Below are 12285 nucleotides of genomic sequence, written 5' to 3'. Positions count from 1 at the left end.
ACCCCCACAACCCAAAGTTGTGCAGGCTAGGTGGATTGGCTACGCTAAATTGCCCCTTCATTGGAAAAAATGAATTGGGTACTCTAAATTTTAAAAAAATAAGTGGACTGGGGACTTGTTGGAACCATTGAGGCAGCATGTGGACGGAAGCAAGTGTCAGGTGGATGAAGTGTAACCAACGTGCTTCCTGCGCGCTTTGCGTCATCACGTAGAGCGTAGAACGTGAATGGGAGGTACCATTTATATTCACGGGGAAGTCAGAGAATCAGTTCTGTAGAAACGAGCGATCAATCTTTCTAAGATGATTGAGGTAAACATGGTAAAGGTTTCTACAAAGTACTTTATGGTCTGTGGCATGCTGCCATGTGACTAAGGGCTGCTGTAGGCTCTGGTTAAGGTGAGTGAGGGAGTGTCACCCCTCTGTCCGAGGCGGTTGGTTTCTCCCGGATCGGCTATGAGCCGCGCGTTCTGCGCATGCTCCCCCTTTCCAGAGCGGCGCGGCCATGAGGTGAGAGCGGCGGCGTTTGGGGGGGAGACGGAGCATCAGCGGCGGGGGTAGGGGTCCCCCGGGCGGGAGGGATCCAGCAGGGGGGGACCGACCGGGGCAGGTCAGCGGCAGCTGGAGCCGGGAGAAGGGCGGAAGATGGCGACATCCTTCAGCGGGCGGGGGGAGGAGGCCCGGCTCGGGCCTGAGGCCTAGTCGCAGCCTCGGGCTCCAGTGTGGGCCAGGCGGGGGCTCAGGCGCCGGCCGGCTCCCGCCACCCGGGGGCGGGGGACTAATATTGCTGTCTTGGGGTCTGCGACAGGAAATGAGCATCAGGAGGCCCTTCGGCCCGTCCTGCCGGTGCTGCCTCACTCAGCCTTCGACATGTTCCTGCATTGCCCTTTTTGAAATTGTTGAACTTGCTTCCAGCGCCTCCCAGATCATCAGAAACAACCTCCTTGTTCTCATTTAAAACAAACTCATCTCTTCACCAGCCCCAGTCCTGTCTTTATTTTGTCAATTGAAGCAGTGACCAGTTTTCCAAATATTTATTCTCTCCAAATCCCCCATGATATTTCAGCACCCTTATTAGAAAATCTTTATTATTATCATATATCATCTAATTTATGGAGGCCATTAGGCACCTCGCGTCTGCACCGGCCCTTGGAAAGAGCACCCTCCACCCTATCCTTGTACCTAGCTTAAGCTTTTTGGAAATTAAGGGCAATTTAGCATGGTCAATCCACCTAACCTGCACATCTTTGGACTTTTGAGGAAACCCACGCAGACACTGGGAGAACGTGCAGTCTCCGCGCAGACAGTGACCCAAGCCGAGAATCGAACCTGGAGCTGTGAAGCAACTGTTACTGTGCTGCCCAAGTCACAAGTAGGCTTACATTAACACTGCAATGAAGTTACTGTAAAAAGCCCTAGTCGCCACATTCCGGCGCCTGTTTGGGTACAGGAGGTATAGGTGAATCGGACATTCTGAATTCTCTCTCTCTGCCCGAACAGGCGCCGGCATGTGGCGACTAGCGGATTTTCACAGTAACTTCATTGCAGTGTTAATGTAAGCCTACTTGTGACAATAAAAATTGTTACATTATTATAAAATTCAGAATGTCCAATTCACCTAACAAGCATGTCTTTCGGGACTTGTGGGAGGAAACCCACGCAGACATGGAGAGAACATGCAGACTGCACAAGCAGTGACCCAAGCCGGGAATTGATTCTGGGTCCCTCATCACTGCTGCGTGCCCTTTAACGCTGCTCCTCTAAGAAAAATGCCAGGCTGCTTTGATCTTTGTATAACCCAAAGTGCTGCGCTTGTGGTGCCATTCTGCTAAATCTGTTCTGCACTCTTGCTTGTCTTGTCATGCTTTGTATGATGTGTCCAGAATTTGCCATAGAACAAGGAAATGGTGGAGCAATTCATACCTCTTATTGTCCAAAGGTTTGGTGGGGGAGGATGTTCATTCACCGGGTCAGTGCAGATTCGATAGTGATTCTAGAATTCGACCCATTGAGTCTGCGCTGACCTTCCAAAAGAGCATTCTACCCAGTTCCCCACCCCATCTCCATAACCTATATATCCTAGAACACTAAGGAACAACTTGGAAAGGTAAAACCACCTAACCCGAGCACCTTTGGACTGGGGAAACCCATGCAAAGATAGGGAGAAGGTGCAAACTCCACACAGTCAACCGAGGTTGGAATTGAACCAAGTCCCTCGTGCTGTGATAACAATTGTACCACTGGGCTGCCCAATTAAACAACTATTGTTCTATCTTCACACAAATAATGTCCCAGAAGTTCTAAGGAATCACTTGTCTAGTGCACTGTTTTTCAACATTTTTCTGGCAACCCATTTTTACAGAATGGCCGGCTCTCGTGACCCATGCCACATTCACAATAGATTCTCCATAGTTACTTTTAAAAACGTCACACTGAATGTTGGCGCTTCTGTATTATTCTGAATTGTTTCACCTTAATGAAAATTCTATCCTGACACCATTCTGAAGGCTGTAACTCCAGATTATTTTATATCTTCACACTCACTGTTAGCGTTTGGTGAATTGCGTGCAAGGGCTGGAAAGATCAGGTTCAATATTACACCATTTTAACAAAGTTCTGTTCACTCGTTCAACCTGACATGATCTTGGATAGGAAGTTAAACGTAAAAGTTCCAGTTCAGAAACAGGACCCCTAACGGCTGAAATAAAGACACGGTCAGACAGAATGTCACTGGACGGCTGTCAGTCCTGTTTCCCAGATAATTATGTACGAGTGAAAACTACTTCTCACAACTAAGCTGACAAGTATGCAAAACATGCAGACACATTCCATTCCATACTCCTGTAAAATTTCACTGGCTCCTGTATACGTGAGTGTAGTTTAGTCTCCAGCTAATAACATCCTTGGCGATCAATTGAAGTCCCAATAAAGCAAATGTCCTTGCGGTACGGGGACCAAGCCAGCTGATGGGAGTCCATGTAGCCACACAGCAGAGACGGGTGCTTGGGGATGAGTACCTGGGACGAGGGTTGGATAGTGGCGGGGGAGGTGATGGTGGTGAAAAAAAGAAGTGTACTTGGATGACGAGATAATTCGGAAGTGGAAGGAATGGGCATAGGGGCTTGTAAGCATGGAGGAGGCTGCACGACGGGGATGAACTCGGAGAATGATAAAAGCGCGCATGGGATTTCTTAGTGACACGCAACTCAAGAAATAATACAAATCTCAACGCTGAATACAGTAGCAGGAATTGCCACCCAAAGAGAATATTACTGACAGCAAACGGCCCCAACTATACTGTGGCCCAGAGAGGCAAGGAAGTCCACGGCACCGGCCTCTACATCAGCCTCCTGTGGTCATACACTGTACTGCAGTGAGAATTTACCTAGCGAGAAAGCAGAAAATGGCCAGGCGATCTTTGGGGATCGTTTTTGGCGACCTATTGTACACCATCCCGTGACCCATATGCAGGTCGCGACCCCCACTTTGAAAATAACTGGTCTCATGAAAAAGAAGAATTGAATCATAGAATTTACAGTGCAGAAGAAGGCCATTTGGCCCATCGAGCCTGCACCGACCCACTGAAAGCACGCCCTACTTCAGCCCAATTGAAGGAAATTAGTACCACCAAAGTAAAAGTGCTGGAGAAATTACTAGATAGGCTTGAAAGTCAATAAATTTGCAGAACCTGGTAATCTATACCCCAGGGTACCGCCAATTTTCCAAATTTCAGTAGATTCTAGCACCGCCATGGCAGATTGGAGGGTGGCAAATGTAATCCCACTACTTAAAAAGGGTGGGGGTGGCGAAAACAGATTTACAGACTGGTTAGGCTAGCATCAGGACTAGAAAAACAGTCTATTAAAGGATGTGATAACAGGACAAAGTCGACGTGGATTTATTAAGGCGAATCATGTTTGACACAACTACTGGAGTTTTCGTTGAGAACGTAACAAGCAGAATAGACGATGGAGAAGCAGTGGATGTGGTGTGTTTGGATTTTCGGAAAGCTCCAGGTGCTGTGTTTGCATTTACAGAAGTGCTGTATGACCCTATCCTATCGCCCCATTCCTGCATTTCTGCCTCTACCACATGCATTCAAATCTACGCTATTGGGGTATTGATTCATGATTCAGACTTCCAAGGGTTTAGGACGGCACAGTGGTTAGCACTGCTGTCTCACGCTGCCAGGGACCCGGTTCGATTCTCACCTCTGGTGGCAATGTGTGGCGTTTGCACTTTCTCCCTGTGTCTCTGAGTGCTCTGGTTTCCTCCCATGGTCCAAAAATGTGCAGGTTAGGTGGTTTGCCCCTTAGGGTGAGGATTCTTTTGCAGCCAGTCCGGATGAAATGATCAGTCGAACACCTTGTTTCTTTAACATGTTTATTTCTCGGCCGGGGCTAAAACCACTATCTCTTGAGAGTTACACCAGCAAGCCAAAGTCAATACATCTAACAGCAGTTCTTTACAGTTTCTGGTTCATTTCTGAGGGCAGCTAACTTGCATTCCTATCTGTGCCTTTTAGCTAATTTATGATTGTTTTCAAGCCTAGCGCAACCCTTCCCAAGGCCATCTGCAATTTGTCTGGTACTAAAACAACCGTGTTATCAGAAGCCTGTCTTGACATTTCTCAGCTTGCTATCAGAAGCCTGTCACAGCCTGTCTTGACGTTTCTTCACACAAAGCTTTACCTAACATTTTGTTTTTCCCATAAAGTTCCAATCCCATCTTGAGCCAAACTCTCAAAAACTCTCAAGGGTGGAGTTACAGGAATAGGACGGGGAATTGGGCTGAAGTTATGGTGCTGTTTCGTAAGGGTTGGTGCAAACTCGATGGGCCGAAACGCCGCCGCCTCCTGCATTGTAGGGACTCTGAGTGTCATACTCTGGTATTCCAGCTGCTAACTGGTTAGACAGTAAGAATTTTTATAGCACCAGGTTAAAGTCCAACAGAATCACTAGCTTTCGGAGCACAGCTCCTTCGTCAGGTGAGTTGCTCTCCGAAAGCTATTCTCCGATTCCAAATAAACCTGTTGGACTTTAACCTGGTGTTGTAAGACTTTTCATTGTGCCCAGTCCAACGCCGGCATCTCCACATCACGGTTAGCCAGTGCCACTGGTTTGCTTGAAGGCTTCTACCCCGCCTTGGCGGTCACTCTTTCCCTCACTACTTGTGACTATTGGTTGACCACGTCCTGGAACGTTTGTTCGGGGAAACTACTTTTGGATGCACTGCAGGGACTACAGCCATTTCTTGAGCTCTGAAACTGGGAGGCTGAATTTGAACAACTGGCGGCACTTTCTCATGGGAAACAGGATGTGTATGTGGGGGTGGGTCCCAACTGGCCTGCCTTGTTCATCAGTCACTGACCTCGAGATCATGTTGACATGACTACTGGAGTTGCTTTGAGAACGCAGTAGCACCATTAGAAACGCGCAATCTAAGACATCTAAAAAAAAATAGAGATTGATATCTATATAATCTTTATTGTCACAAGTAGGCTTACATTAACACTGCAATGAAGTTACTGTGAAAAGTCCCTAGTCGCCACACTCTGGCGCCTGTTCGGGTACACGGAGAATTCAGAATGTCCAATTCACCTAACAAGCACGTCTTTCGGGACTTGGAGGAAACCCACGCAGACACGGGGAGAACATGCAGACTCCGCACAGACGGTGACCCATGCCGGGACTCTAACCTGGGACCATGGTGCTAGCCACTATGCTAATGTGCTGCCTTTAACCTTTAATCTATTAACCTAAAACCCGATGGATGCTATTAAAATAATGTAATAAGATTCTTAAAAACACTAGCCCTGAATTTCTTTCTTGGGGTTCTGTGTTAAGTTCTGACTCTGCCTTTGCTTCTGCTTTCTCCTGTACGTGGTGCTTTTTGGAAAACCCACAGGTTGAATGGGATTTAAATGACTGCTTATTGTGCCAGCTTCAAAAGGAATCACATTTTATATAGTTGGATGTGGACGAGTTGGTTATCACAATTCAGTTGTAAGTAAAGGTAGATTAAACCTTTGGTTAAATGGTTGTCATTTAGTTCACAATTCAGGCGGCCTTCGGGAAGGTTTGATTTATAACATTGGTGGAATTTTATGCTACTGGCTCAGTCTGTTACTGGGTACCTACAAACAATCTTCATTAATGTTAAGTGTTTGGAAATCTGTTTTTTAATATATAGTATGCTCAGGCTTCAGAAGAGGCTGGCCTCCAGCGTTTTGCGCTGTGGTAAGAAGAAGGTATGGCTGGATCCCAATGAAACAAATGAGATTGCCAATGCCAATTCCCGTAAGTATGCATTTTTAATTGTAGCCAAGGTGGGCAGGGCTTATCTGTAGGTGTTTCCTCAATGCCTTCTGACGACAGTCGTCCATTTCATTACGGGTGGTGGTGTAGTGGCAGTGTCACTGGGTTAGTAATCCAGACGCCCCAAGGTAATGGTCTGGAGACATGGGGATCTGGTGGAATTTAAATTCCGTTAATACATCTGGAATATAAAGCTAGTCTTCATAATGGTGACCATGAAACCATCCCAGGTTATTGTAAAAACGCACCTGGTTCACTTATGTCCTTTAGGGAAGGAAATCTGCCATCCTAACCCTGTCTGGCCTACTTGTGACTCTAGGCCCACAGCACTGTGGTTAACTGCCCTCTGCAATGGCCAAGCAAACCTCTTTTTGAAGGCCATTTGGGACAGGCAACAAATGCTAATGAAATGAAAGAATAAAGAAATGTAATAATAATCTTTATTAGTGTCACAAATAGGCTTACATTAATACTGCAATGAAGTTGCTATGAAAATGCCCAAGTCGCCACACTATGGCGCCTGTTCGGGTACACTGAGGAAGAATTCAGAATGTCCAATTCACCGAACAGCACGTTTTTCGGGATTTGTAGGAGGAAACCCACGCAGACACGGGGAGAACGTGCAGACTCCGCACAGACTGACCCAAGCTGGAATCCAATCTGGGACCCTGGCGCTGTGAAGTAACAGTGTTACCCACTGTGCTACTGTGCTGCCCATTTGCTGTATGAGGCATGGGAGATCTGGGTGGTTCCCATTCCCCTTGCGCCAGTGCTGTAATGCCTTTCCGATGAGATCTAGACCGTGTACTTTTCTTGAAGTGGATGACACAGCTCCCATAGCTTGATTGAAAAGAGCAGGGGGAGTTCTGGTGTCCTTAATGTTTATCCCTCGACTACGGCTATTATAAGCAAGCAACAGGCTCTCCTCTCATTACTATTCATGTTGTCTTTCCGTGTGCAAATAGACTGTTGTTCCTGCTGGCATTGCAACAATGACTGCATTTCACAAAGTGGCCATTCTGAGATTATAAAAAACGGTAACTGAATGTAAACTCCTTTACTGCTCAAATAGTTTAGGGATCTTCTGTGTTCCTATCAGCCTTTTCCTCTTAATTTAAGTAATTTCTTTTGTCCTGTTAATATCATCTATGACGAGGTTGAGTTGGAGGTTTAGTAATGTACACCATTGAACTGCAGTTCTAGCCTGAATGTTTTATGACAATTAGAGCATCCAGACTTGAGCAGTTATTCAACCCAAGGTGCTGTGTAGTCTGGTCGTTGATTTCATTTGCCTATTGTGGTTAAATTCCTTGGTGAGGCCACACCTTGAGTATTGTGTGCAGTTTTGGTCTCCTAGTTTGAGGAAGGACATTCTTGCTATTGAAGGTGTCCAGCGAAGATTCACCAGACTAAGTCCCGGCCGGACTGACATATGAAGAAAGACTGCATCGACCGGGCTTGTACTCCCTGGAGTTTAGAAGAATGAGAGGGGATTTCATAGAAACATATAAAATCCTGATGAGACTGGACAGGCTAGATGCGGGAAGAATATTCCCGATGTTGGGGATGTCCAGAACTAGGGGGGGTCACAGCCTAAGAATAAGGGGAGAGTCATTCAGGACTGAGATGAGGAGGAACGTCTCGGAGAGGTGTAAACTTGTGGAATCCTCTCCCACAGAAAGCTGCTGGGGCCGGTTCGTTGGATATATTCAAGAGGGAGCTGGACGTGGCCCTTGCAGCTAAAGGGATCGAGGGGTATGGAGAGAAAGTGGGTTTGGGATACTGAATTTGTCTGATCAGCCATGATCATATTGAATGGTGGTGCAGGCTCGAAGGGCCTACTCCTGCTCCTATTTTCTATGTTACATATCAGGTACATTGTTGGAACGTGTTGATGTGTTCTGTCTCCTGACAAGCTTTCCTTGCCCTCTGCAGGTCAACAGATCAGAAAATTAGTGAAAGATGGTCTGATTATCCGCAAGCCTGTGACTGTACACTCGCGTGCTCGTTGCAGGAAGAACACCCTTGCACGCAGGAAGGGCAGACACATGGGCATTGGTAAGTATTGCATTTTGCCTTCAATGTAAGGAATAAAAACGTCAAAAGGCTCATCTTGCATATCATTCGTTTGCATGGCATCTGTTCAGTGTACAGGGAGTGAGTTGGAATAGTTATAAACTCTTGATGCTCTACTTAAAAATTAAGCATCTTTAATTTCACAGAGCCACACAAGTTTATGGATGTTAGCCAATGACTACTTTTAGCAGGGAGTTTAACCCTTCTTCAACCCTTTTCTAATTGACCGACCCCATGGGCTGGAAAGAGCGGTAACCTGTCTCAGATGACATGGAATTGCACTACTCTCTAGTTGGGACAGTCGTGTGACCCCTGACTCAGTGGGGAGCACACTCGCCTCTGAGTCAGGAGGTTGTGGGGGTTTAGTCTCATTTGAGAACATTACAGTGATGTATTGAAGCTGTGCTACGTTGCCTGAAGTGTGATCTTGTCGATGAGATATTAAACCCTACACTACCCCCACCCCAGCCCCGCAGAGGAAAAAAATAAGCTTTTCATAGAATTTACAGTGCCGAAGAAGGCCATTCGGCCCATCGAGTCTGCACCGGCCCTTGGAAAGAGCACCCTACCCAAGCCCACACCTCCACCCTATCCCAGTAACCCCACCCAACACTTCGACCAATTTTGGACACGAAGGGCAATTTATCATGGCCAATCCACCTAACCTGCACATGTTTGGACTGTGGGAGGAAACCGGAGCACCCGGAGAAAACCCACGCAGATACGGGGAGAACGTGCAGACACCGCACAGACAGTGACACAAGCCGGGAATCAAACCTGGAACCCTGGAGCTGTGAAGCAATTGTGCTAGCTACCGTGCTGCCCCCGAGCTGCTCGTTTTAATCCCGCGGCACAATTTCCACGTAGAGCAGCAGTTTTTCCTGGCGTCCTGGATTTAAGATAACGTCTTCACTCTTGCCATCTGTAATGGGCCAAAGGGTCCCTTTCTCTGCTGTTCAGCAAAGCTGCTTTAAGTTGTTGAAATTTATCTAATTGCCACAAGGGGGTGATCATTGGCAAAACTTTAGTTTGCTGGCCTGGGATGTCTAGGACTGTTGTGACATTGATTCTCCAATACCCTTTGGTGTAGTTGTGACAAGGCCTGTACTTTCCTATTGTTTGCTCACCATGGGTGCGGAAGGGTGGCACGGAGGCACAGTGGTTAGCACTGCTGCCTCACAGCACCGGGGACCTGGGTTCAGTTCCGGCTTTGGGTGACTGTGGAGTTTTCACATTCTCTCGTGTCTGTGTGGGTTTCCTCCGGTTTCCTCCCACAGTCCAAAGATGTGCCCATGCTAAATTGGCCCATCGTGTTCAGGGATGTGTTTGTTAGATTAAGGGGCTATCGGAATAGGGAGGGGAAGTGGGCTTGGGTGGGGTGCTCTTTCAGAGGGTCGATTGACCTCCTGCACTATAGGCATTCTAAAGGTTAGAAATTAACAAATCGGCTTGGTTATAATGTAAATGAATTCCCAGATTCCATCTTTTCCACACTACTTTGTGGATAGCTCTAAAGTCATTGTGTTGGAATACTCCTTTGCAGACCCTAATGCTCTAGTGTGTCCCCATTTACTCAATGTTACCAATATGTGCCTTTCAGTGGTTTTCCGTCTACGCTTGCATCTAACTTGCAGTATAATTATGATTTTGTGTCCCTGATTAGGTAAGCGAAAGGGTACAGCTAATGCCCGTATGCCGGAGAAGTTGTCCTGGATGAGGAGAATGAGAATTCTGAGGCGTCTGCTTCGCAGATACAGGGAGTCCAAGAAGATTGATCGCCACATGTAAGGCTCCTTAAAGATTATTCTTAGCAGAGACTGAATGCCGTGCCTGCATACCTGCCTAGTTATTTCTGATCTGGTTGTACCCATGTTTGTATTTCAATTGCTTCAAGTGCTCTTGAGTCCAGCGGTGCTTCTACCCATTGTATTGTGCCCTGCCTGGCCTCCCCATGTTCAACATAGCAAACTGAATCCACAGGAGGGAAGTTCTAATTGAATTATGAGAGACCATTTACCTGTGAGCCGCAGACTATCATAGAATTGTCCTCGTATAGAATATAGCGTTCCTTTCATTCTCCATGATATTTTTGCACTGTACGGCCTTCTGATGGTTTAACATGAGTTTATTCATGCGCTACCTTTTCTACAATTGTCGGCCTAGTCACTCGCTGACTCCTTTCATGCGAATTTGAGTGTTCCCAAATGATTTGTCTCTGGCTTCGACATTCCTTGAATAAAACAAAGAATGTATTTTAAATGTTGGCCTACCGGTTGTCCGTGTAACTGTCTGGGCCTCCAATGACTACCTGCATCTGAGGGGCAGCCAGCCAAGTGGACAAGGAAAGCTGGTGCACAGCGAAGTACCTGGAGATCTCTGGGTTTGGCAGTCAAAATATCTTGAATACCAAAAATGAAGATCAGACCTTTGGTTAATGTGGCAGTGATGGGTCAAAATGTGGATTTCGCAAATGTCCCAAACTGACGAGACCTGTTTGTTGTGCTCGGTTCAGTGAATTTCTTCCCGGAATTGTGAGGCATTATCGAGCAAATATTCCTCACTAAGGTGAAGCTTCGATTCCTGCCCTTCAGCATATTTTGATTATGATGCCACTTAACTGACAGTCGTGTCAAGAGATCCGAACTATATTTTTAATATATAATTTACCTCTCTAGGTACCACAGCCTGTATCTGAAGGTGAAGGGTAACGTCTTCAAGAATAAACGTATCTTGATGGAGCACATTCACAAACTGAAGGCAGACAAGGCTCGCAAGAAGCTACTGGCGTAAGTACTTTGCAAAGACCCAGAAGAGGGAGTGCATTGCAGAGTTCAACTTGGGAGGGATAATTGTATTGTGCTCTCAGCTGAAACCCTATGCAGCTAACATAAATTATTTTTACACTTGCATCGATTAATTCTAAACAATAACAAGCCACGGTTATGATACGGGTCAGGGAGAGGTCTGGTTGAGTCATCTGGAGGAAGTTAATATGCTTAATGGTGACCATAAAACGACCAGACTCTTGTAAAGGTCTCTCAGGCTCACTTTCCCCCCCCCCCCTCCTCGAGTGTAAAGGATCTGCTATCCTTACCTGGTCTGGCCTACGTGACTCCGGACCCACAGCAACTGTTCGCTGAAATGGCCCAGTGAGTCACTCAGTTGTGTTCAGGGACTTGGCTCGCCAGCACCTTCGAGAGCAATTGGGGAGGAGGATGGAGGGCCTCAATTTTTTTAGAAAAAGACAAAAAACTAGGAAACTTAATATGGAGGAACTCAGAAGGCTGCCTGCTGACCAGAATTCATTGTATTACAGTGACCAGGCTGAAGCTCGCAGAACCAGGACGAAGGAAGCTCGTAAGCGTCGCGAGGAACGTCTGCAGGCCAAGAAGGAAGAGATCATTAAGTCTCTGTCCAAGGAAGAAGAGTCTAAAAAGTAAAACTAATTCTCCTGTACAGACTTGGCAAACTAATTAAAAATTGCTCATACCAGCTTGTCTGATGTATTTTGTGATGAGTGTGAATGTTAGTTTGAAGTTCAATTATAGATCCTGGTAGGAGCTTGGATATTTTGATACAAGCATTGTGAGATTGAATTGTAGTCGTGGGGGTGAGCACAGTTTAAAAATAAGTGCATTTAAGGATAAACCTCTGGGTTGACAAATGTGAGAATCCTTGACTAGAGAGCAGTGGAGGATGGGTCATTCTCTAATCCAGTGTTTTTCAAACTTTTTTTTTCCTGAGGCCAATCTTCGGGACCCACGCCGGCCAACCTTTGAAATCCACGTCCCGTTCGCTTCCCCAGTTTTCCCTGAGTCGAGGCAATGGTTGGGACACTAAAGCTTCCTTGCCCCAGGCAAAGGCGAGAAAGAAAATCATCTACTTTTCCTGTTC

General features: G+C 46.4%; 1 protein-coding gene across 1 annotated transcript; it reads left to right on the top strand.

The window, feature by feature from the left end:
* The first annotated feature begins 446 nt into the window (after positions 1–446).
* rpl19 (ribosomal protein L19) lies at positions 447–11883 on the top strand. Its single transcript, XM_072487432.1, has 6 exons — positions 447–508; positions 6191–6297; positions 8251–8373; positions 10055–10175; positions 11067–11177; positions 11708–11883. The coding sequence occupies exons 1-6, from the start codon at positions 504–506 to the stop codon at positions 11829–11831; spliced, it is 591 nt and encodes a 196-aa protein (XP_072343533.1). The 5' UTR covers positions 447–503; the 3' UTR covers positions 11832–11883.
* Positions 11884–12285: the final 402 nt, after the last annotated feature.

Source organism: Scyliorhinus torazame, chromosome 21 (assembly GCF_047496885.1).
Source record: "Scyliorhinus torazame isolate Kashiwa2021f chromosome 21, sScyTor2.1, whole genome shotgun sequence".
In the NCBI taxonomy this organism is placed as follows: domain Eukaryota; kingdom Metazoa; phylum Chordata; class Chondrichthyes; order Carcharhiniformes; family Scyliorhinidae; genus Scyliorhinus; species Scyliorhinus torazame.
The sequence above is the reverse complement of the archived record's forward strand: the minus strand, read 5'-3'. Positions and strand labels throughout refer to the sequence as shown.

What these genes read in the sequence shown, in the direction of transcription:
- rpl19 (XM_072487432.1), top strand. An exon ending in GATTGCCAATGCCAATTCCC is followed by an intron (nt 6,298 to 8,250) that starts GTAAGTATGCAT and finishes TGCCCTCTGCAG; the next exon opens with GTCAACAGATCAGAAAATTA. An exon ending in GGGCAGACACATGGGCATTG is followed by an intron (nt 8,374 to 10,054) that starts GTAAGTATTGCA and finishes GTCCCTGATTAG; the next exon opens with GTAAGCGAAAGGGTACAGCT.